The sequence below is a fragment of the Poecilia mexicana genome, unplaced genomic scaffold, assembly GCF_051168715.1.
Source record: "Poecilia mexicana isolate PSO_F unplaced genomic scaffold, ASM5116871v1 scaffold_17, whole genome shotgun sequence".
Taxonomy (NCBI): domain Eukaryota; kingdom Metazoa; phylum Chordata; class Actinopteri; order Cyprinodontiformes; family Poeciliidae; genus Poecilia; species Poecilia mexicana.
In genome coordinates, this window is record NW_028263386.1 from 2,665,881 (window position 1) to 2,690,619 (window position 24,739).

Here is a 24,739-nt window from a genome sequence, read left to right on the forward strand (position 1 = left end):
GAATTGTAAAACATGAGCCTGAAAGAGAGATTTAGAAGAATGTTTAGGAGGACAGAAATTGAGTCTTAAAGGAATATTGGGAAATGAAGGAAACATAGTGGATATTTACAGATTAAGGAAAGCATTATTTATTTATCTTCAAAATACAAAATGTAAAAAATGTAATTTAATGGACTTAATGTTGCTACACATTCATGTACAGTAGGTGGCGGCATAGCTTAAAGTTGCTTTCGATCCGCCATATTAGAGGAGCAGAAGAAGAAGAAGAAGAAGAAACCTGCATACGCTAAGCTAGATAGCTGCTGCATTGTCCCATCTCAGCTAATATGTCAGCAACCATGTCTTCAGTTCAGCATCTCAGAGAGTTTATCAGAGAGCGACTAACTGCTGCTGCTCAAGAAATCTTCACAGAGGTTGAAAAAACCATCATTTTCTACGAAGAAGAGCTCGATGCTCAGCGCAGGATGATGGGGATCGACTGGAAACGACAAATAATCGGTTCGGAGCTGCAGAGACAAAGTTCTGGTAGGTCTGGATAAAGGTGCTGATGTTTTCACTGCAGACAGAGATCCGTCAGCGGCGATAGTTGCTGCAGCTCCAGCTGCTGATAAACGGGAACTGATTTAGCTGCTAGCTCTGATGCTACAGAGGTTGATGGCTTTGTAGCTCATGACAAAATGTTGCAGCACAAACAGAAAATTTGTTTATGAGTCGAGCTCCTTGACAAAATTTTTTATTCCAATTGTTATAAGTGCTAGAAATCTGGAATGCAATGTGTAAAAAAAAAAAAAATCCACAAGCATCCTTATTCCAAACACGTTCACTTAAATTTTCACTTAGTTACATGTTCACATTATTTATTGACTGTACCTAAGAATATCAAATATATTTTAAATTTAACTGAAGATATGACATAATACAATATATAATATACAATAAAATACAAAGACTTGGGTCTTATTGTATAGACTTAATCAAATCAGTCTGTCAACTACGTTGCCTGTAGGGATTTTTAATGTCCAGCAGGTGTCAGTATTCAGTGACACAGTAACAATACAGTTTTGCTATGGGTCGAAACGCTACATGACGCCTCATCTACCCATCACTTCTGCTCACACACATACAGGTCTGAATACTGCAATGCAGGTTATTAGGTCCTAATAACCTGCATTCAGTATTCAGACGCAGAATGAGCTGCTGTTTTTCTCATAGGGGCACAGAACAAACGTATGGAAAAAAAAAACATGCAATATATCATTGTTTCTTATATTAAGTGAGTGACAGAGCTGCAGGTTGCACAGCCCTGATCTAGCAGAGCAAAACTGTATTCCTGTTTAAATCCAGCTGAAGCTAAAAGTGCACAATCCTCAAGACTGTTAAATTGAATATTAATACATTTTAATGTGTATTTCAGAGAGCAAGCTGTGTCTATTGCAAAAAACTGATAAAATCAGTTTTTGAAAGTAAAGTATTGAAATAATTTTTATTTCACTTTGCTGAATGTGTTATTAAATCAAATTTTGCTCTGTATTCAACAAGTCATAAAACACATATGAACTGTCAAATATCTCCAGCAATGAATTTGGAAGGCAAAAAAACCTAAACTGTACATTTAAAATATTTTTTGTTGTTATAGTAGCAAGGCTTTTTAGCAGCACAAGTACTTAAACAGTGAATAGTCTCGCCATTTTGGATGGCGAAGTTAGGACACAGGGGCGAACTGTCCAAATTCTCTACGCACTTGAACCCTTATGTACTCTCCGATTGAGTTCACACTTCATAGAGGTGTGTGGGGTGCAGCTGGGGTATTGGGACCGGGCCAGGGAGACCTGGAGATATTTTTGACCCATATCACCGTCCTCCTCAGTGTGTGGTGTTGAGAGAAACTCATCCAGCCTCATCTCTCACACTTCCATTTACTAATCTAAATCTACTATCTCAGCAATAATTAATAGGTTTTCATTTTAGGCCAGTCTTTTCAATATTTTCTTGGATCCATTTCCTTTTGAACATCAAGACATCTACCTTATTAAAGAAAATGCTCTCTTCTCTTTCTTCTCTTAGACAGCAGATTAGAGAAACAAGTCTCTGTGTCTCATCACATTTGTAATCCAGAGAACCAGAATGCCATGTTTTAATAATTTAAGTTTCTACATGGTCTGATCAACTTCAAAAAGTGAGGTTACAAGTAACATTTAAAGCATATGGTCTTATGGTACGATGTGTTCTTCCCTGAATGAATGCCCTAAAATTAAATATTTAATTGTAAAAACAAAAAAAATCTGTATTAAACTATTTGTGAATTAAAATATTAAAATTTTTTTGCCCTGGCTTCCAATTAATGTGAAGGACATTTTACCTGCTTTTCCGTTAAACTCTACAAACTAATTTTAGATTAACTGTATGATGCCTACAGACCAAAATCTCCAGGGAAAACCAGGCTGGTCCATGAAATGGTCATCAATTAAATTATATTAATGACGTCATCCTTTGTTCCCACAGACCTCCAACAGCCAAGTGTCTCCAATGAGGAAGAAGCTTCTGCCATTCAACAAGATTTCAGCCTGGCAAACAAGTTCAATCATAACGAGAAAGTACATCAGTGGACTGAAGAGGAACAGATGGGACTAGAACCAAAATGGATTAAAAAAGAAGAGAATGAGCCAGACCCTACACTGCTCAAACATGAGGAATTGGAATATCCACTAACTTATGTAAGAAAAGAGGAGCTAGATTCTTCAGTGCTTCAACATGAACAGCAGCCACCAGAACATTTACCAACTGGACAGGACCAGAAGGACCTCTGCAGCAGTCAGGAGGGAGAGCAGCTTGTCCAGAAGCAGTTTGTTGCTTTGATTGAGACTTCTACTCTTCAGGGAGATGATATGAGTGAAGAAGAGACAAGAACAGAGCAGCTTTCCCTTCATGTCTCTCCAGTGGTTGAGAGCAAAGATCAGGAAGGAAGCAGCTGCTCTGTGTCAGAGAGTCAGTCTGATACTGGCACAAAGAAAAGATCTTACATATGTGACATTTGTGGGAAATGTTACACACAACAGTGTAAATTGAAAAAACATTACAGAACCCACACTGGTGAGAGACCTTTTTCATGTGAAACATGTGGAAAAAGTTTCTCACTAATTAATGTTTTAAATAGTCACAAGAAAACTCATACAGGAGAGAAACCATTTTTATGCCAGATATGTGGAAAGAGTTTCTCTCGAATTGATAATTTAAACGAGCACAAGAGAATTCATACAGGTGAGAGACCTTTTTCGTGCCAGTCATGTGGAAAAAGTTTCTCAAGAATTAGCCATTTAAATCGTCACCAAACAATTCATACAGGTGAGAAGCTTTTTTCATGCCAGTCTTGTGAAAAAAGCTTCAATCGAAGGGATTATTTGGTCATTCACATGAAAACCCATACATGCCAATCTGCGCTTTGAAGCCAAACCTGTGAAAAAAAATTCTTTGAAATTGGTCACGTAATTATTCTCATTAGAACCCACATGAATGAGATGGGTTTTTCCACATGCTGGTAAACTTTCATGCTGGTAAACTGAATTTCCACATAACAGAAAGACACAAACATGAGAATTAGTCATTAACTCACACATATTCACTGTAATAAATATTAAATTGTCTTGGATTGTTTCACTTTGCAAAACATTAGACCCTTACCTATTTTTGGTTGTTCATTTATGGATTTTTTATTTTTTTTTGTAGCAAATTTTGTGAAATTTGATAAAGAATATTGAGAATATTCAAAACCACTTAAACTGGTTTGGAAGTGTACATATTGAAGCTCTATGCGACTTGACGTGCTACTGACTGACTTTTGCAAAGTAGCCAATCAGGACGCTTTCAGCATCCTCCTCAGATGTGTTTTAAGCATTGTTGATGTGATTTTATGCATTTGATTGGTTGAATAAAATTATGGGTGACTGTGAAGTTGAATAGTGACTGTTGTCTTTGTGGTTTCACTCTTGCACAAAACATTAACAGACATTAACGGACCTGGGGAGAAGGGCCCTCCCTTCTGAAGCTGCTGCCCCTGCGACCCGATCCCGGATAAGCGGCAGAAAATGGATGGATGGATGGGAGACGAGATAACAACGAGCAACAGGGAGAAAATATCTTGTTTCTCAGTCTGAATAGAGCAGTGGAGAGTATTGGTAAGGAGATGAGGAGAAGCAGGATGAGCTGTGTTTTTTTCATATGGGCGCAGAACAAACAGATGGAACAAAAATGGTGAGCCACAGACCCACTCCTCCTCAGTGTGTGGTGTTGACAGAAACTCATCCAGCATGATCTCTCATACATTTCCTTTTGTTTTGTTTTGCTGAAGCTAAAATGCTACATCTTCTTTTTAATTTATTGTTGAAGGTAAAAAAAAATAAATAAAATTGGTCTAAAGCACCAGTTAGTTATGGTAAATAATAATTTAGTTTTATCCCTTCAGTTCAGGGGCCCAGACCAGTTCTACAGGGCAAATTGTGTCAAAGTAGAAACATGCAAATGGTTTTTGCAAATCTACATTTCTCAAATGTGTTTAATGAAATATATCATTAAACACATGGGTTCTGTGAGACATTTCCCAGTTAGATTGATCAGGTGACTCCAACCTTGATGAGAGGACATTATTTTTTGTGTTATTTCTCCCAAACAGTTTTCATGGAAGTGTTGTCTTATGGTTGCTATGGAGACCTGATGACTCCAGGATGTTCCTCTTTGCTTCAGTTCTCTTACTGAAGATGTGTAATACCATCCTCCTCAGTGTGTGGTGTTGAGATAAACCCGTCCGAGCTTTGTTTCTCACGTTTCCAGTTTAACTAAATGTACAGTCTGAGCAGTAATGAATAGGTTTAAATTTTAGACCGGACTTTTCAATCTTCTCTTGCATCCACTTCCTTTTGAACATCAAGACAGCCGCCTAATTAAAAGAAATGCCCTCTTCTTTGTCTTTATTGAATAGTGGCTTAGAGAAACAAGTCTATGTGTCTGATCACATTTGTAATCCAAAGGCCCAGAATGCCATGTTCTACTGATTAAAGTTTCTACAGTCTGATCAACTTTTAAAAGTGAGGTTACTCTGGAGGTTTCAAGTGAGATTAGAAACATATTTTCTTAATGTACAATGAGTTCTTCATTGCATGAATGCTCTAAAGTTAAGAATTAATTTGTAAATTTAAAAAACTGTGGGCTGCACAGTGGCGCAGTTGGTAGAGCTGTTGCCTTGCAGCAAGAAGGTTCTGGGTTAATTTCAGGCTTAGGGTGTTTCTGCATGGAGTTTGCGTGTTCTCCCTGTCCATACGTGGGTTCTCTCCGGGCACTCTGGGTTTGTCCCACAGTCCAAAAACATGATTATAAGGTTAATTGGTCTCTCTAAATTATCCCCAGGTATGAGTGTGTGTGTGCATGGTTGTTTGTCCTGTCTGTCTCTGTGCTGTCCAGGGTGTACCCCGCCTCTCGCCCGGAACGTTAGATGGAGATAGCCACCAGCAACCCTCCAGACCCCACTAGAGACCAGGGTGGATGGATGTTGCTAATGTTGCTACACGCGCACGTACAGTAGGTGGCGGCATAGCTTAAAGTTGCTTTCGATCCGCCATAATAGAAAAGAAGAAGAAACCTGAATACGCTAAGCTAGGAAACTGCTGCTTTGTCTCATCTGAGCTAATATTTCAGTAACCATGTCTTCAGTTCAGCATCTCAGAGAGTTTATCAGAGAGCGACTAACTGCTGCTGCTCAAGAAATCTTCAGAGAGGTTGAAAAAACCATCATTTGCTACGAGGAAGAGGTCGATGCTCAGCGCAGGATGATGGGGATCGACTGGAAACCACAAATTAAGCTACACAGAGTCGGTTCGGAGCTGCAGAGACAAAGTTCTGGTAGGTCTGGATAAAGGTGCTGATGTTTTCACTGCAGACTGAGATCCGTCAGCGGCGATAGTCTATTTTCTTAGACGACTTCGATTGTGTGGTGTTTCTAAAATGATAATGCCACTTAATAAAATTCCTCAAATATTGATTTATTGCAGTGGTTCTTAATAAAAGCCACGTGTTATTTAAATGATAACTTTATTTTGGGGGTGGAGGGATCATGTCCTGGATGGCTGAGAACCTATAAATATGTAGAAATTGAATATTTGGGAAGTATCATAACTTAAACTTAAAGGTCAGCACCAGAGTTTTCTAGAAAAGTATTCAGATTTTATTTTGTGGTTTTAAAGGCTCAACGTTGAAGATGGTAAGAAATAAAGGCATACTTCTTTTTTTTTTTTACTGCCAGCTTCAGTAGCCCCTCTGGTCTCGGCTCCGGTACTTAGCTGTCAGCTAGTGCTAACGCTCAGCCGCTCCCTCCAGTTTCAAACCCCTCTTATTGAAGTAAGAGTTAGAGAGCTAATAAATATAACTGAAACATTGACTACCTTCGACAGAAAAAGGAGCTAAGTCTATGAAAGCAATGTAGCAGTTTTGCTAGTTTTGATTTCCAAGGCATAACAAGGCAGTTTATCATAATTCAGCCAAAGTAATGAAATGACAATGTCAATGTGTTTCTTCCTATTGAGCAGTGAAAGTAAATAAAACGTGTTACATGTCTTTTGCCTTAAGTATTTACTTACTGGAGGGTTTTTGTTAGTGCTGCAGAGCCACAGCTAACAGCTAGCTCTAACAGCAGAGCAGCCGTTGCTCCTCCTACACTTTGGACTGAATCATTGTTCTAACAATAGTGGGGGGGACTTAAAAATTAATTCTTATTTTTTTCTTAGATGAATGGCAGATTTACTTCTTTCTTTGTTTCTATTGCCTTTTTTATATTGATATTGTTTAAACACAAGGGTTTCTTTCATGATTCCTTTTGCGGGGGACAATTCTAGACTTTTCCAAGATTGAGGGGGTCCGGACCGTAGTCATGAATACGCCTCATGGAGCGGGTCGGCCCGTTGCTGCGATACGTCACAGCGTCCGCCATATTGAATGTGGCTTCTCTGCCAGTAAGCTAATACAAATAAATGGACCGAACTTCAGAAAGTGCCGTTCTACAAAGTATTTTAAGTTAATACCTGTCATTGACACATTTTCTCACACACACTAATATATTTGGTAATCGAAGAAATTACTAAAGACAGAGTTTCTAACTTTTGATGTGATTAATTGTTTTGGGGCGTTTCTGAATAAAGAGCACAGTGTCTTTGTTTGATAGAAATTATTCTGATTTTTATATTGACATTGATGAACAGACACACTTTTACAGTGTTTTATTAAAGAACATATTTACATAATTCCATAATTTAATGTACTTTTAACATTTCAAGACAAGAAACATAGAATTTTCTTGTATTTTTTATACATTATTGAGAAATGACTTTTGATTTATAAATCAGTCATTGTCAAACATTAAACTACATATTTTTCTTACTTTTTTCCAAAGAAAAGATATTTATTACAGTATGTCAACTCTGCTATTGACAGCAAAGAGTGAAAATACTTCTAACAAAGTAAGATATTTTTATTTCATTACATAAGCTGTACTAATACACTCATACTTCAGATTGAGATATTAAAAAATACACAAAGTGAAAGAGTAAAACATTTATTTATTATACGGGGAACACTGGTCATAGGTAGGGCTTCAGTCTGCTGGTCACACTGGGAGAACTCCAATGACTACTGAGACGTCCTGGTTCACAGGCTAAAGCCAAGGATAAAAGAGAAATTATCCAAAAGTGTAATAGAAAATACATACATGTTTCCTTCACATTCAGAAATACATTTTCAGCATGTTGGGCTCTGACTCGTCGCATTTTTATAGCTAAATATCAACATGGTGAAGCTGAGCTGGAAACAGGCTGAAGAACAGCAGCTCCAGCTCTGATCCTGACTGATCTTTCCTCACAAAATTCCCTGTTTTTAATGCACTTCTCCTCTAACAGCGGTTTTTCATCAGCTCTCTCTCATTAGAAAACAGTATGAAAACATTAGCTGCTACGCTAACAATCAGCGGTTATTTCGGGCCAATTTAGCTACATAGGAAATATTTCTTGGTTGTTTAAAAGCGAATTTCTCGCTGCAAAGTCAAGTAATTCTCATCTTTCATCCTTACCTGTGAAAGGTAATGCCAATGAATCCAGTTTGTTTCATAAAATGGCTGAAACAAGTTCACACAGCACAGGACTTAAGGAGCTCCGATCGCCCTGCTGCCACATAGAAGATGGCGGACGGTGTTACGTATGACTCAGGGCTCCATGAGGCGTCTACGTATTGATGTCTATGGTCCAGACTCCCCCGACCACCACCTGGATTTTACGCCTATGCCTCCAGGTCTGAAAACTGCAATGGAGGTTATTAGGAAGGAGAGGGGGAGACGCAGGATGAGCTGTTGTTTTTTTCATATGGGCACAGAACAAACGTAAGAAACAAAAAATGTTTGACTTACTTACACAGAGCTGCATGTTGCACAGCCCTGATCTAGCAGATGAAAACTGTAATCCTGCCTCAGTCCAGCTGAGGCTAAAACTGCAAAATCCTCAAGACTATTAAATTGAATATTAATAAATTTTAATGTGTATTTTTTGTCATTTTGGAAATATGCAATGTTCACAGAGCAAGCTGTGTCTGTCGAAAAAATGAGAAAAAAATCAGCTTTTAACTGTAAAGTATTGAAGTAATTTTTATTTCACTCTGCTGAATGTGTGAAACTCTACAAACTAATTTTAGTTGAACCGTATGATGCCTACAGACCGGAATCTCCACGACAAGCCAGGCTGATCCATGAGATAACCATCAATTAAATTACAGGTGCTGGTCATAAAATTAGAATATTGTGATAAAGTTCATTATTTTCCATAATGTCATGATAAAAATTTAATTGTCATATATTTTAGATTCATTGCACACCAACTGAAATATTTCAGGTCTTTTATTGTTTTAATTTTGATGATTTTGGCAAACAGCTCATGAAAACCCAAAATCCCTGTCTCAAAAAATCAGAATATTATGAAAAGGTTCTCTGAACGAGCAATAAAAATAATCATCTGAATCAACAAAGTAACTCTAAACACCTGAAAAAGATTCCTGAGGCCTTTAAAAACTCCCAGCCTGGTTCGTTACTCAAAACCGCAATCATGGGTCAGATTGCTGACCTGACTGCTGTCCAGAAGGCCATCACTGACATCCTCAAGCAAGAGGGTGAGAAACGGAAAGAAATTTCTGAACGAATCGGCTGTTTGCAGAGTGTTATATCAAGGCACCTCAGTGGGAAGTCAGTAGGAAGGAAAAAGTGTGGCAGAAAACGCTACACAACGAGAAGAGGTGACCGGACCCTGAGGAAGATTGTGGAGAAGAACCGATTCCAGACCAAATTAAATTTTCATCTCCATAAAACTTTTCAGCAGATGGAAGCATGAAGTGCTCCAAAATCTTCTGATAGCTGCTGCATTGATCCTGCCCTTGATAAAACCCAGTGGACCAACACCAGCAGCTGACATGGCACCCAGACCATCACTGACTGTGGGTACTTGACACTGGACTTCTGGCATTTTGGGATTTCCTTCTCCCCAGTCTTCCTCCAGAGTCTGGCACTTTGATTTCCGAATGACATGCAAAGTTTGCTTTCATCCGAAAAAAGTACTTTGGACCACTGAACAACAGTGGTCCAAAGTGCTGCTTCTCTGTAGCCCAGGTCAGGCCCTTCTGCCGCTGTTTCTGGTTCAAAAGTGGCTTGACCTTTGACCTGGGGAATGCGGCACCTGTAGCCCATTTCCTGCACACGCCTGTGCACAGTGGCTCTGGATGTTTCTACTCCAGACTCAGTCCACTGCTTCCCCCAAGGTCTGGAATCGGCCCTTCTCCACAATCTTCCTCAGGGTCCGGTCACCTCTTCTCGTTGTGCAGCGTTTTCTGCCACACTTTTTCCTTCCTACTGACTTCCCACTGAGGTGCCTTGATATAACAATCTGCAAACAGCCGATTCGTTCAGAAATTTCTTTCCGTTTCTCACCCTCTTGCTTGAGGATGTCAGTGATGGCCTTCTGGACAGCAGACAGGTCAGCAATCTGACCCATGATTGCGGTTTTGAGTAACGAACCAGGCTGGGAGTTTTTAAAGGCCTCAGGAATCTTTTTCAGGTGTTTAGAGTTACTTTGTTGATTCAGATGATTATTTTTATTGCTCGTTCAGAGAACCTTTTCATAATATTCTAATTTTTTGAGACAGGGATTTTGGGTTTTCAAGAGCTGTTTGCCAAAATCATCAAAATTAAAACAATAAAAGACCTGAAATATTTCAGTTGGTGTGCAATGAATCTAAAATATATGACAATTAAATTTTTATCATGACATTATGGAAAATAATGAACTTTATCACAATATTCTAATTTTATGACCAGCACCTGTATATTAATTATGTCGTTCTTTGTTCCCACAGACCTCCAACAGCCAAGTGTCTCCTATGAGGAAGAAGATTCTGCCATCCAACAAGTCTGTAGCCTGGCAAGTAGGTCCAGTCAGGACCAGAAAGAAGCAGAACCTCAGTGGACTGAAGAGGAACAGATGGAACCAGGAACAAAATGGATTAAAAAAGAAGAGGAGGAACCAGAACCTACACTGTTCAAACATGAGGAAATGGAATATCCACTAACATATGTAAGAAAAGAGGAACTAGATTCTTCAGTGCTTCAACATGAACAGCAGCCACCAGAACATTTACCAACTGGACAGGACCAGAAGGACCTCTGCAGCAGTCAGGAGGGAGAGCAGCTTGTCCAGAAGCAGTTTGTTGCTTTGATTGAGACTTCTACTCTTCAGGGAGATGATATGAGTGAAGAAGAGACAAGAACAGAGCAGCTTTCCCTTCATATCTCTCCAGTGGTTGAGAGCAAAGATCAGGAAGGAAGCAGCTCCTCTGTGTCAGAGAGTCAGTCTGATACTGGAACAAAGAAAAGATCTTACATATGTGACATTTGTGGGAAATGTTACACAGCACAGTGTAAATTGAAAAACCATTACAAAACCCACACTGGTGAGAGACCTTTTTCATGTGAAACATGCGGAAAAAGTTTCTCTACAAGTTATGTTTTAAATAGTCACAAGAAAACTCATACAGGAGAGAAACCTTTTTCATGCCAGATATGTGGAAAGAGTTTCTCTCGAATTGGTAATTTAAAGGACCACAAAAGAATTCATACAGGTGAGAAGCCTTTTTCGTGTCAGTCATGTGGAAAGAGTTTCTGTCAAATGAGTATTTTAAATCGTCACAAGACAATTCATACAGGTGAGAGGCCTTTTTCATGCCAATCTTGCGGAAAGAGTTTCTCTCGGATTAGCTATTTAAATGACCACAAAAGAATTCATACAGGTGAGAGGCCTTTTTCGTGCCAGTCATGCGGAAAGCTTTTCTCCCGAATTAGTTATTTAAGTCACCACAAGAGAGTTCATGCAGGTGAGAGGCCTTTTTCATGCCAGTCATGCGGAAAAAGTTTCTCACGAATGAGTCACTTAAATCGTCACAAGACAATTCATACAGGTGAGAAGCTTTTTTCATGCCAGTATTGTGAAAAAAGCTTCAATCGAAGGGATAATTTGATAATTCACGTGAAAACCCATACAGGTCAGGGGCTCCTTTGAAGCCAAACCTGTGGGAAAAAAAATTGTTCTTTGTAATTGGTTACTTAATTATTCTCATTAGAACCCACATTCAGGAGCCTGGTTTTTCACATGAAATATGGAGAAAAAAGTGTTTCTTTATGCTGGTAATCTGAATTTCCATATGAAACAAATGCAAAAAAGTGAGAATTAGTCATTTAACTCGCATAGATTTACTGTAATAAATATTAAACCTTTTATTGGATTGTTTTCACTTTGCAAAATAACAAAAACTTGTTTGGAAGTGTAAATATTGAATCACCATGTTAACATGCCACTGACTGACTTTTGCAAAGTAGCCAATCAGGACGTTTCAGCATCCTGAATCCAGAATCCTCCTCAAAATTGGACTTTCAGATGTAAATCTGTTTGTCATGAATAACATACCAATTTTTTATGCTTTACTGAAGAATTTTATGTACAAATTTATGTGCCGCTTGGATTTATCAAACACCTTAACAAAACCTCTGACAACTTCAACATATACTTGATATATTTCTAACTTTTTAACAATTGGAATAATTGTTTATCTGCTTTGTGATTTTTCTTTTTTTTACTTGAAATGTGTATTTCATTATTTTTGTCTAAATGGTATGGACTATCTTTTGTTTTGAAATAAAAACTTGTGAATTAATACATAGTTGTTTTTCCCCGTTTATCGCATGTCCACCCTCCAGTTCAGAAGGGGGCGGTATTAGACCAATTTCCTTCTTTGCCAACCGCCAAAAATACATCGGAGGAGGAGGAGGAGGATGATAGACATAATATAAGAAAAGACGCCTCATGGACTGCTCTCGCCTATTGTCGCTGACGAGATTTAGGGCGGCCATCTTGGAGCGATGATGTATCAGCGCATTTAATCAATCATAGCACGCTCTTTGGTTGCTGGAAACCATATTCAAACATCTATCAAAGCTACATTTATGAACAATTGTATTTTTGAAGTATGTTTTCAATACATAGTTCAGCATATTTAAATATGCTTAGTGGCTATAACAATAGAACAGGAATAGAATATTCTGATATTGATGTATGAAGAGCATATTACAAAGCACACAGCCGTTCATAATGTATTTAATAAATTATTTAGTAATAATACATATTTATATAACTGTACAAACACAAATAATGATTAATACTGAATATTATATATTGGATACATGTTTATATGTATATAGATACACATATATAGATATATGTGTTTGTATAGTTATATAAATATATATTGATATTACTAAATAATTTATTAAATAAATTATGAACGGCTGTGTGCTTTGTAATATGCTCATCATATATCAATATCAGAATATTCCATTGTTATAGCCACTAAGCATATTTAAATATGTTGAACTATGTATTGTATGAATTGTATTTTTAACTATACTTAAAAATACAATTGTTTATAAATGTAGCTTCGATAGATGTTTGAATATGGTTTCCAGTAACAAAAAAGTGTGTTATGATCGATTAAATCCGCTGATACGTCATTGTGCCTGCTAAACACATAACGCTGAGTGGAGTGGCGTACCGCTCCAAGATGGCCGCCCTAAATCTCGTAAGCGACAATAGGCGAGAGCGGTCCGTGAGGGTCTATCCTTATATTATGTCTATGATGCGGGGTCTAGTCTTACATTATGTTTATGAGACGAAGAAGAAGAAGAAGACGAGAAATGTTATTCACTTTCACTTTTTGCAGATAATGGAGCTGTTTGGAAAAGAGGGAACAATGTAGATTTTATTGTTAAAAAATTACAGAACGTTATTATTGAAATATTGAAATGGGCGTTGCAATTGGGATTTAAGTTTTCAGTTGAAAAAAACAAAAGTCATGATATTTACTCAGAAAAAAATAAACAAGGAAATAAAATTAAAATTATATAACCAAGAATTATAGCAAGTAAAGTGAAAACATTTTAGGGCTATGGTTTGATGAAAAATTTAAACGGAATATACATATTCAAAAAGTTGTTAATAAATGTAAAAAAAAAAAAATCTTAAATATTTTGAGATGCTTGGCTGGCAGGGACTGGGGAGCAGATAGGCAATCATTAAAACAGATTTACACAGGCATGATAAAATCTAACATAGACTGGTTGTCAAGTTTATGGTTCAGCAAGTAAAACACATCTAGTTAAATTAGACATTATTCAACATCAGGCATTAAGATTATGTACCGTAGCATTTAAAACCACACCAACAGCAGCAATAGAAGTAGAAATGGAAGAAATGCCTTTAGATTTAAGGAGAACAAAATTAGAAATAAATTATTTGTTAAATTTACAAGGCAAAAACTTTGATCATCCAATTTGGGAAATTTTAAATCCATGTTGGGAAAAAGAAAAGAAAGAAATTAGGAGTTTTAGATGGATAATTGAAAAGAAAAGAAAAGAAAAGAATTTAAAATTAATAGTTTAGAAATTAGTCGAACACCAATATCAATTATACAACCGATATGGATTCTACCAGATCAATAGTAGATATGTCAATAATGGAAAAGAAACAAGACAAATCTTACATTGTAGATAATTATTCAGTACAATTATATTTAAACAATTATTATCAATATATTCAAATCTATACAGATGCATAAAAAATAACTGAAAAAATAGGAATAGCTTTTGTAGAACCATAATTCAATATAAAAATAGGAAAACAAATTACAGACGGATTATCAGTATAAACAGGAGAAATGTTGGCAATATTAGCTTTACAATGAGTACAAGACATAAAACCATTAAAAACAATAATTTGTTCAGATTCAAGCTCTGCATTATTACGTTTAAAATGTAATCAATCAGTAAGACAGACATTTTATTAGAAATATTTCATACCTTATCCAGAATTCATAACATGGGTTTAATAGTTACATTTGTGTGGATTCCGGCACATATTGGAGTAGAAGGAAATGAGAGGGCAGATAAAATGGCAAAAAGAGCAATTCAAAATCCTATTAGCTTTACAGTTAAAACAAGTAAATCTGAGGGAAAAAGTATTGCTAAAAACTGATGAAAGTATGGCAAAAGATGTGGGATGAAGGAAAAACAACATATTAGGAGAAAGAAGAAATGGAAGAAGAAATAAAAAGGAGGAAAGGGTGATAAAAAGGTTGAGATTTGGACATACAGGACTAAATTATACACTTTTTAAAATTCAAAAGCACAATACTGGCAAATGTGATCACTGCGGAAAATATGAAACGATAGAACATGTTATACTAGAATGTCATAAATATGAAAAAGAGAAGATATATGAGGAGAGAGTTTAAAAGTATAAAGGAAAAGGTTAATTCATTAGATATTTTAAGGAAAAATTTGGGTAATAAATATATACAAATAGTTATTCGATTTTTACAAAAAACTAAATTATTTCATAGAATTTGATTACAGTATGTGTATTTGTGAAAACGTGTATGATAGATGGGTAGAATACAAAGTTATGCATAACTTTGTATATTTGAATATGTACAGGTCGGATATATTTATTTATTATTACTATTTATTTTATTTTTATTTATTTATTTATTTTGCATAATATGTGTGTATATATATTTAGATAGGTAGTTATAGAGATAGACATAGATAAATAGACCATCACGAACCACACTCTATACCAGTAAGTGCCGGTAATGCTACTAACCGTTTGTTGCCAACCGCCAGTAAAACCAAGAAGAAGAAGAAGAAGAAGAAGAAAACTGCAAACGCTAAGCTAGGTAGCTGCTGCATTGTCCCATCTCGGCTAATATTTCAGCAACCATGTCTTCAGTTCAGCATCTCAGAGAGTTTATCAGAGAGCGACTAACTGCTGCTGCTCAAGAAATCTTCACAGAGGTTGAAAAAACCATCATTTGCTACGAGGAAGAGCTCGATGCTCAGCGCAGAATGATGGGGATCGACTGGAAACCACAAATTAAGCTACACAGAGTCGGTTCGGAGCTGCAGAGACAAAGTTCTGGTAGGTCTGGATAAAGGTGCTGATGTTTTCACTGCAGACAGAGATCCGTCAGCGGCGATAGTTGCTGCAGCTCCAGCTGCTGCTAAACGGGGCTGAACAGGAACTGATTTAGCTGCTAGCTCTGATGCTACAGAGGCTAGCACAACCGTGTTTATGAGTCAAGCCCCCTGACTAAATATATTACTCCACTTGTTATTAATGGAAATGGAAATTTGGAATACAAGGTGTAAATTCTTCATTTATAATTTCATACGTGATTTTGTGAATCAGAGCAGTGAAGAGTATTAGTAAGGAGACACAGGATGAGCTGTGTTGTGTTTTTTCATAACGGCACAGAAGGCCTGTCACGATAACAAATTTTGCTGAGCGATTAATGGTCTCAAAAATTATTGCGATAAACGATAATATTGTTTGAAGACCTATTTACACTGATTTAATGGAAATTACATAATATTGCAAGCGATATCCTGCCAAAAATAGATGCATATTATTTTCAAAATAACATTTAATACTGGAACTGGTAAACAAAACAACCAAAAACAAAACTAAAATGAACTCTCAGTCGACGAAGCTGAAGTTGGTTTCCGATTCCAGCTTCTGATTCGGGAAATGGCTAAAGGGCGATTCCACCTAATTTTTCACTACCTTCCGCATCCTTAATCGACTCTAGTTTAAAAACTACAAAACCTAGACTCTTCAAACCTGGACTTAATTGTTCTTTTCTAATAGCAGAATATTTAGAACTTTGTTTGGGATTTGTGAAACTTTTATCCGATTTGTGAAACTTGATAAACCCGGTAACTTTTAAGCTGTTGGTCGTTAATGTGACATAAATAGGTTATAATGATATTCATTCGGTCAGGACTTTACGCTGACACTAGCCACATGCATTGCAGGTAGACTGTAGTAAAACATTGATTAATGCCTGGTTTTAAAATTAGTTAATTGGACTTATAGTAGGTACTGGCATCGACCCTCTTTCCACTCAGGAATGGGAGAGAACGCATGCTGATCACAGAAAATGCCCTAACTTCCCACCATCAAAAGTCCTTTTCAGAATTTTTTTCTTTTTCGAAAAGCAACACCACTGTGCTAAAGTTTATTGATTTTCCTTTCCAATGATACCAATTTTATGTATGTTGAAGCAAATAAAACACTTTAGATTTCCCAGTAATTTTCTAAATTTTTTTAAAAGCCTGATCAGAATGCATTATTTATGCTAATTTGAACTCCCCTCCTGACATTCTCCAAGAAAATCGATTCACGCGTCACGAACACATGACCAAATGAGCTAGCAGTGATATATTAAACCTTAAACTACAGGCTTTCTATACATACCCTGTTTGTCGAGGGTTATTTTTTTAGTTTTTTTGTAAATCATAAAAGTATCAAAATCTCCAAATAGATTGTCAAATAGCGAATGAATTATAAAAAATAAACCCAACAAAATGGGTAACAAATTAATCTTTATTTTGATACCCATTTACCCAAGCTAAAATGCTACATCTTCATTTTTAATTCATTGTTAAAGTTAAAAAATAAATAAAATTGGTATAAAGCACCAGTTAGTTATGGTATTAATAATAATAATAATTAATTTAGTGTTATCCCTTCAGTTCAGGGGCCCAGACCAGTTCTACATGGAGACTGACAAACTGTCAAAGTCGAAACATGCTTTTCTCCAGATCTACATTTCTCAGATGTGTTTAATGAAATAAAACACAACACAAGCCATTTCTCTTTTGTTTGAGAAATGGCTTAAAGAAACAAGTCTTTGTGTCTCATTACATTTATCTAGAGAACCAGAAAGCCATGATTTACTGATTAAATGCCGACAGTCTGATCAACTTTAAAATGTGAGGTTACGAGTGAGATTAAAAACAAAACGTATTGTCTTAACGTAGGTTGAGTTCTTCACTGTATGAATACATTGTACATAAAAAATTTTATGAATCTATACTTCTGGAATAAAATCTGTTGAACATTTTTGCCACAGCTCCAAATTAGTGTGGAGGACACTTTACCTGCTTTTCAGTTCAACTCTTCAAGCTAATTTTAGATGAATCGCATGATGCCTACAGACCAGAATCTCCATGGAAAACTAGGCTGATCCATGAGATAGTCATCAATTAAATTATATTAATGATGGTGTTTTTCTTCCCACAGACCTCCAACAGCCAAGTGTCTCAAATAAGGAGGAAGCTAATCCCATCCTGCCATCCATCCTTGCAAGTAGGTCCAGTCAGGACCAGAAAGAAGCAGAACATCAGTGGACTGAAGAGGAACAGATGGAACCAGAACCTAAATGGATTAAAAAAGAAGAGGAGGAACCAGAACCTACACTGTTCAAACATGAGGAAATAGAATATCCACTAACATATGTAAGAAAAGAGGAGCTAGATTCTTCAGTGCTTCAACATGAACAGCAGCCACCAGAACATTTACCAACTGGACAGGACCAGAAGGACCTCTGCAGCAGTCAGGAGGGAGAGCAGCTTGTCCAGAAGCAGTTTGTTGCTTTGACTGAGACTTCTACTCTTCAGGGAGATGATATGAGTGAAGAAGAGACAAGAACAGAGCAGCTTTCCCTTCATATCTCTCCAGTGAATGAGAGCAAAGATCAGGAAGGAAGCAGCTGCTCTGTGTCAGAGAGTCAGTCTGATACTGGAACAAAGAAAAGACCTTTCAAATGTGACATTTGTGGGAGACGTTACACACAACAGTATAACTTGAAAAACCATTACAGAACCCACACTGGTGAGGGACTTTTTTCATGTGAAACATGTGGAAAAAGTTTCTCTGTAATTAGAAATTTAAATCGTCACAAGAGAATTCATACAGGTGAGAAACCTTTTTCATGTCAGATATGTGGAAAGAGTTTCTCTCAAAGTAGTACTTTAAATGTCCACAAGAGAATTCATACAGGTGAGAAACCTTTTTCGTGCCAGATATGTGGAAAGAGTTTCTGTCAAGTTAGTATTTTAAATCGTCACAAGACAATTCATACAGGTGAGAAACCTTTTTCATGCCAGATATGTGGAAAGAGTTTCTCTCGAATTGGTGATTTAAAGGAGCACAAGAGAATTCATACACGTGAGAGGCCTTTCTCATGCCAGTCATGCGGAAAGCTTTTCTCTCGAATTAGGTATTTAAATCGTCACAAGACAATTCATACAGGTGAGAAGCTTTTTTCATGCCAGTTGTGTGAGAAAAGCTTCTATCGAAGGGATAATTTGATCATTCACATGAAAACCCATACAGGTCAGGGGCCACTTTGAAGCCCAACCTGTGAAAAAAATCCATCCATCCATCCATCCATCCATCCATCCATCCATTCATCCATTCATTCATTCATTCATTCATTCATTTATTTTCTTATCTGGGGTCCGTGCCCGGAACACCTCACCAGGGAGGCATCCTGACCAGATGCCCCTCAACTGGCTCCTCTCGACATGAAAGAACAGTGGCTCTGCACCGAGTCCCTCCTGGATGACTGAGCTTCTCTCTCTAAGGGAGAACCCAGCCACCCTTCGGAGAAAACCCGTTTCTGCCGCTTGTACCCGGACCTCGTTCTTTTGGTCATGACCCAAAGCTCATGACCATAGATGAGGGTAGGAACGTAGATCGACTGGTAAATCGAGAGCTTCGCTTTTTGGCTCAGCTCTCTCTTCACCACGAAGGACCGGTACAGCGCCTGTACAGACGCTGCACCAGTCCGCCTGTCAATCTCCTGAAATATGGAGAAAAAAGTGTTCTTTCATGCTGGTAAACTGAATTTCTACAGGAAACAAGGACATAAACGTGAGAATTAATCATTAACTCACACGAATTCACTGTAATAAATATTAAACTCTGTCTTGGATTATTTCACTTTGCATAACATTAGACCCTCACCTATTTTTGGTTGTTCATTTATGAATGTTTTATTATCAAAGCCTTTCAACTGCTTTGGAAGTGTATATATTGAAGCTCTATGCTACTTGACATGCTACTGGCTGACTTTTGCAAAGTAGCCAATCAGGACGCTTTCAGCATCCTCCTCAGATTTCCACGATGGACATCTGCAAGACAAATGTTTGTCATGAGTAACACCAACTTTTCATGGTTTGTTGTTGAATTTCATGTATAAATTTATGTGCTGCTTGGATGTATCAAACACCTTAATAAAAGCTCTGACATATACAACATATAGCGATATTAGATATAGATATTTTACCTCTTGGAATAATCGTTTATCTGCTTTGTGATGTGTTTTTTTCTTTACTTAATGATGTGTGTATTTTATTTTTTTAAATATCACGTCTACTTTTTGTCTAGAAATAAAGACTTGTGAATAATACGAAGTTGTATTTTAGTTAAAACACATCTGGTTAAATTAGACAAATTATTCAACATCAGGCATTAAGATAATGTACCAGAGCATTTAAAACCACATCAACAGCAGCAATATAAGGAGAAATAAGAGAAATGCTGTTAGATTTAAGAAGCCAAAACTAGAAATAAATTATTGGTTAAATTTACAAGGTAATAACTTTAATCATCCAACTTGGGAAATTTTAAATCCATGTTGGGAAAAAGAAAAGAAAAATGAGGAATTTTGGATGGATAATTGAAAAGAAAAGAAAATAATTTCAATTGAATAGTTTAGAAATTAGAAATTTTAGAAATTAGATATTGATAATTTAAAATTATCAATATCAATTATACAACCACCATGGTTTCTACCAGAAGAAATAGTAGATATGTCAATAAAGGGAAAAGAAACAAGATAAATGTTACACCATAGATAATTATTCAGTACAATTACATTTAAACAATTATCAATATATTCAAATCTATACAGATGCATAAAAAATAACAGAAAAATGGGAATAGCTTTTGTAGAACCAGAATTCAATACAAAAATAGGAAAACAAATTACAGATGGATTATCAGTATACACAGGAGAAATGTTGGCAACATTATTAGCTTTACAGTGGATAGAAGACATAAAACCATTAAAAACAATATGTTCAGATTCAAGCTCTGCATTATTAAGTTTAACATGTTATCTAGATAGTAGGACGGACATTTTTTTAGAAATATTTCATACATTATTCAGAATACAAAATATGGGTGTGATAGTTCTATTTGTGTGGGTTCCAGCACATATTGGAGTAGAAGGAAATGAGAGGGCAGATAAAAAGCCAATTCAAAATCCTACTAGTTTTAAAAAAGTAAATATGAGGGAAATTGTATTGTTAAACAAAAACTGATGAACGAATGGCAAAAAGGTGGGATGAAAAAAAACATAGTAGGAGAAAGAAGAAATGGAAAAGAAGAAAGAGTGACAAAGTTGAAAATTGGACACTTTTGAAAATTTGAAAGCACAATACTTGCAAATGTGATCACTGTGGAAATTATGAAGCAACAGAGCATGTTATACTAGAATGTTAGAAATATGAAAAAGAAAAGATATATGAGGAGAGTTTGAAAGTATTAAGTATAAGGTTCATTTATTAGATATTTTAAGGAAGAATTTGGGACGTAAACACATACAAATAGTTATTCAATTTTTGAAGAAAACAAAATTATGTCATAGAATTTGATTATATCTAGTAGGTATGTTTGTGAATGTGTGTATAATATACAGATGGATAGTGCACAAAGTTATATACAAGTTTAAATTTGTGTGTGTGTGTGTGTGTGTGTGTGTGCGTGTGTGCTTGTGTCACGAACCACATTCCATACCAGCAGGTGGCAGTAGTGGCACTAAAAGTTTTTGCCAACCGCCAGTAACACCAAGAAGAAGTATTTCCCTCCTCTTGTTCGTCGCTTGTCTCGTCAACACTCCAGTTCAGTAGGGGGCGGTATTGCACCATTTTCCTCGTTTGCCAAACGCCAAAAATACATAAAAAAAGAAGAAACCCGCATGGGCTAAGCTAGGTAGCTGCTGCATTGTCCCATCTCAGCTAATATGTCAGCAACCATGTCTTCAGTTCAGCATCTCAGAGAGTTTATCAGAGAGCGATTAACTGCTGCTGCTCAAGAAATCTTCACAGAGGTTGAAAAAACCATCATTTGCTACGAGGAAGAGCTCGATGCTCAGCGCAGGATGATGGGGATCGACTGGAAACCACAAATTAAGCTACACAGAGTCGGTTCGGAGCTGCAGAGACAAAGTTCTGGTAGGTCTGGATAAAGGTGCTGATGTTTTCAAAGCAGACAGAGATCCGTCAGCGGCGATAGTTGCTGCAGCTCCAGCTGCTGCTAAACGGGGCTGAACAGGAACTGATTTAGCTGCTAGCTCTGATGCTACAGAGGCTAGCACAACCGTGTTTATGAGTCATTCGTAAATATCTCCAGTTACTAGTGCTGGAAATTTGGAATACAACGTGTAAATTCTTCATTTATAATCTCATCCAGCCTTTATTGAAGTTTCACAAATCAGAAAAAGGTTTCAGAAATCCCAAACGTGGCTTTACATATCCAGCTTGAAGAGGAGAATAATCTATTCCAGGTTTGAAGTGTCTAGGAGTTGTCGTTTTTTAATTAGAGTAGATCATTGGCGATCCAGATGCCAAAAAATGGTGAAAACTGAACTTCATTGACTTTTCACAAATCAAATAAAGGTCTCACAAATCCCAAACATGGTTATAAATATTCTGCTATTATAGCAGAATAATCTAGTCCAGGTTTAAAGAGTCTATGAGTTGTATATTTTTAATTAGACCAGTTCTAATGTGATTCAGATGCCAAAAAATAGTGATTATCGAACTTTGAGTTTTCACAAATCAGGAAAAGGTTTCATAAATCACTAACATGGTTTTAAATATTCTGCCATTAGAGCAGAATAATCTAGTCCAGGTTTGAAGAGTCTGAGTTGTATATTTTTAATTAGACCAGTTCTAATGTGATTCAGATGCCAAAAAATAGTGATTATCGAACTTTGAGTTTTCACAAATCAGGAAAAGGTTTCATAAATCACTAACATGGTTTTAAATATTCTGCCATTAGAGCAGAATAATCTAGTCCAGGTTTGAAGAATCTAGGAGTTGTAGTTTTTTAATTAGAGCAGTTGTAGTAATGAAAAGGTGCCAAAAATGGTGAAAATCTAACTTTATTGAGTTTTCACAAATCAGATAAAAGTTTCACAAATCCCAAACATGGTTATAAATATTCTGCTATTAGAGCAGAATAATCTAGTCCAGGTTTCAAGTCTCTAGGTGTAGTAGTTTTTAAACTAGAGTTGATTAAAGATGCGGAAAGTAGTGAAAAATTAAGTGGAATCGCCCTTTAGCTATTGGAAGCTGGAATTGAAAACCAACTTCAGCTTCGTTTGCTGCAGTTCTCTTACAGAGAGACCTGGAGATGTGTTGACCTCCTGCACCATCCTCCTCAGTGGAGAGACAGCAGGTGCAAATCGTGACACCGCACCTACTACTGGCACTTCCGGTGGCAGGTGTGACACCTGCCACAAGTGCCACTGCGTTCGGGACTAGCTGCCAGTGCTGCCGCTGCGTTCGGCTGACTTCGGCTGACCTCGGCACCTCTTACTGGCACTTCCGCTGACACCTGCCACAAGTGCCACTGCTTTCGGGACTAGCTGCCAGAGTTGCCACTGCGTTCGGCTGACTTCGGCTGACCTCGGCACCTCTTACTGGCAGTTCCGCTGACACCTGCCACAAGTGCCACTGCTTTCGGGACTAGCTGCCAGAGTTGCCACTGCGTTCGGCTGACTTCGGCTGACCTCGGCACCTCGTACTGGCACTTCCGCTGACACCTGCCACAAGTGCCACTGCTTTCGGGACTAGCTGCCAGAGTTGCCACTGCGTTCGGCTGACTTCGGTTGACCTCGGCACCTCTTACTGGCACTTCCTCTGACACCTGCCATTAGTGTCACTGTTTTCGGGTCTAGCTGTCAGTGTTGCCACTGCGTTCGGCTGACTTCGGCTGACTTCGGCACCTTCCAAGGGTTTCCACGACCTCATACTGGCACCTCCCACGCCTCACGGACCGCTCTCGCCTATTTTTGCTGACGAGATTTAGGGCGGCCATCTTATAGCGTTCGACCGCTCCACTCAGCGTTATATGTTTAACAGGGACAATGACGTATTTGAACATTTAATCTTTCATAACACGCTGTTTTGTTACTGGAAACCTTATACATGCAGCCATATTTATAAACAGTTGTATTTTTAAAGTATTTTTAATTGTATTATACATACTTCAGCATATTTAAATATGCTTAGTGGGGAAAACAATAGAATAGAAATAGAATATTCTTTGGTGACAGCTTCTGTGTCAGATTTAATATGAATGAATTTATAATTAATGAAAATAATGGTGGATCTGGCACAAAGTATTGCATTTCCTCTTAAGTATTCTGTCCCCTTAAAAAAAGCAAATATGCCCTGGTCTATTTTTTATACAGTCTCAAATTTCAGTTTCCAATAAACAGCCTCAGTGAAAACATGTTGACAGTTGCCATAAGCTGCCACTTGTGCCACGGGCTTCTGGGTAAGGTGCCACTTGTGCCACCTTACCACTGGGTAAGGTGACACAAGTAAGGTGGCCATGGGTGCCACAGGCTGCTAACCTCATTCTCTATCTGTTTCAGACAGAATGTAGCATATGAATAACTTTAGATCAAACAAATAGAAATAAAATATATCTTAATTACAACATAATTCTCATACATATTTAAATATACAGCCGGTGTTCAGACTTAAACAGAGAAAGACAACTCCTGCACTGTCAGATGGGACCTCTTCTGCAACAGCTGATAATAGCTACCACTAGGTACCTACCACTACAACTGACACTCGGTTGCCATGGTATGCCAGTGCTGACAAGCTCCTGTCAGTTCCGGATTATAATTATTTTCATACAGGGACCTTAATATAATGCTATTGATTATTAAACCGGGTAAGTTCACTAATATTGACTTATTAGTTAATATTTGTGACAGTGGCAACATGAGATATTGACAATTCCAGAGTGACATTATGTTCAGCATGGTTCCATGACAGTGCACAGGATGTCATAAGTTATAGTGGCTGCCTGGTCTATTATCTAATAGACCAGGCAGCCACTATAACTTTCAGTGTTTTTTGTTAAGATAATGCAATTTAAAAAAAAAAAACATGTTATCATAATTTTCCAAA

General features: G+C 37.3%; 2 protein-coding genes across 2 annotated transcripts in view; both read left to right on the forward strand.

Annotated features, from left to right (window-relative positions):
* The first annotated feature begins 223 nt into the window (after positions 1–223).
* On the forward strand, positions 224–3,948 carry LOC106912710 (uncharacterized). The gene is made up of 2 exons (XM_014979507.2): positions 224–525; positions 2,503–3,948. Exons 1-2 carry the CDS (start codon positions 327–329, stop codon positions 3,441–3,443), a joined length of 1,140 nt encoding a protein of 379 aa, XP_014834993.1. The 5' UTR covers positions 224–326; the 3' UTR covers positions 3,444–3,948.
* Positions 3,949–5,587: 1,639 nt separating this feature from the next.
* LOC106909909 (uncharacterized) overlaps positions 5,588–24,739 on the forward strand; it is a 40,442-nt gene continuing 21,290 nt past the window's right edge. Inside the window, exons 1-3 of the mRNA XM_088014777.1 lie at positions 5,588–5,889; positions 10,426–11,019; positions 17,760–18,350. Coding sequence (XP_087870903.1) covers positions 5,691–5,889; positions 10,426–11,019; positions 17,760–18,350 — 1,384 coding nt within the window. The 5' untranslated portion in view covers positions 5,588–5,690. The remainder of the gene's footprint in view (positions 5,890–10,425; positions 11,020–17,759; positions 18,351–24,739) is intronic.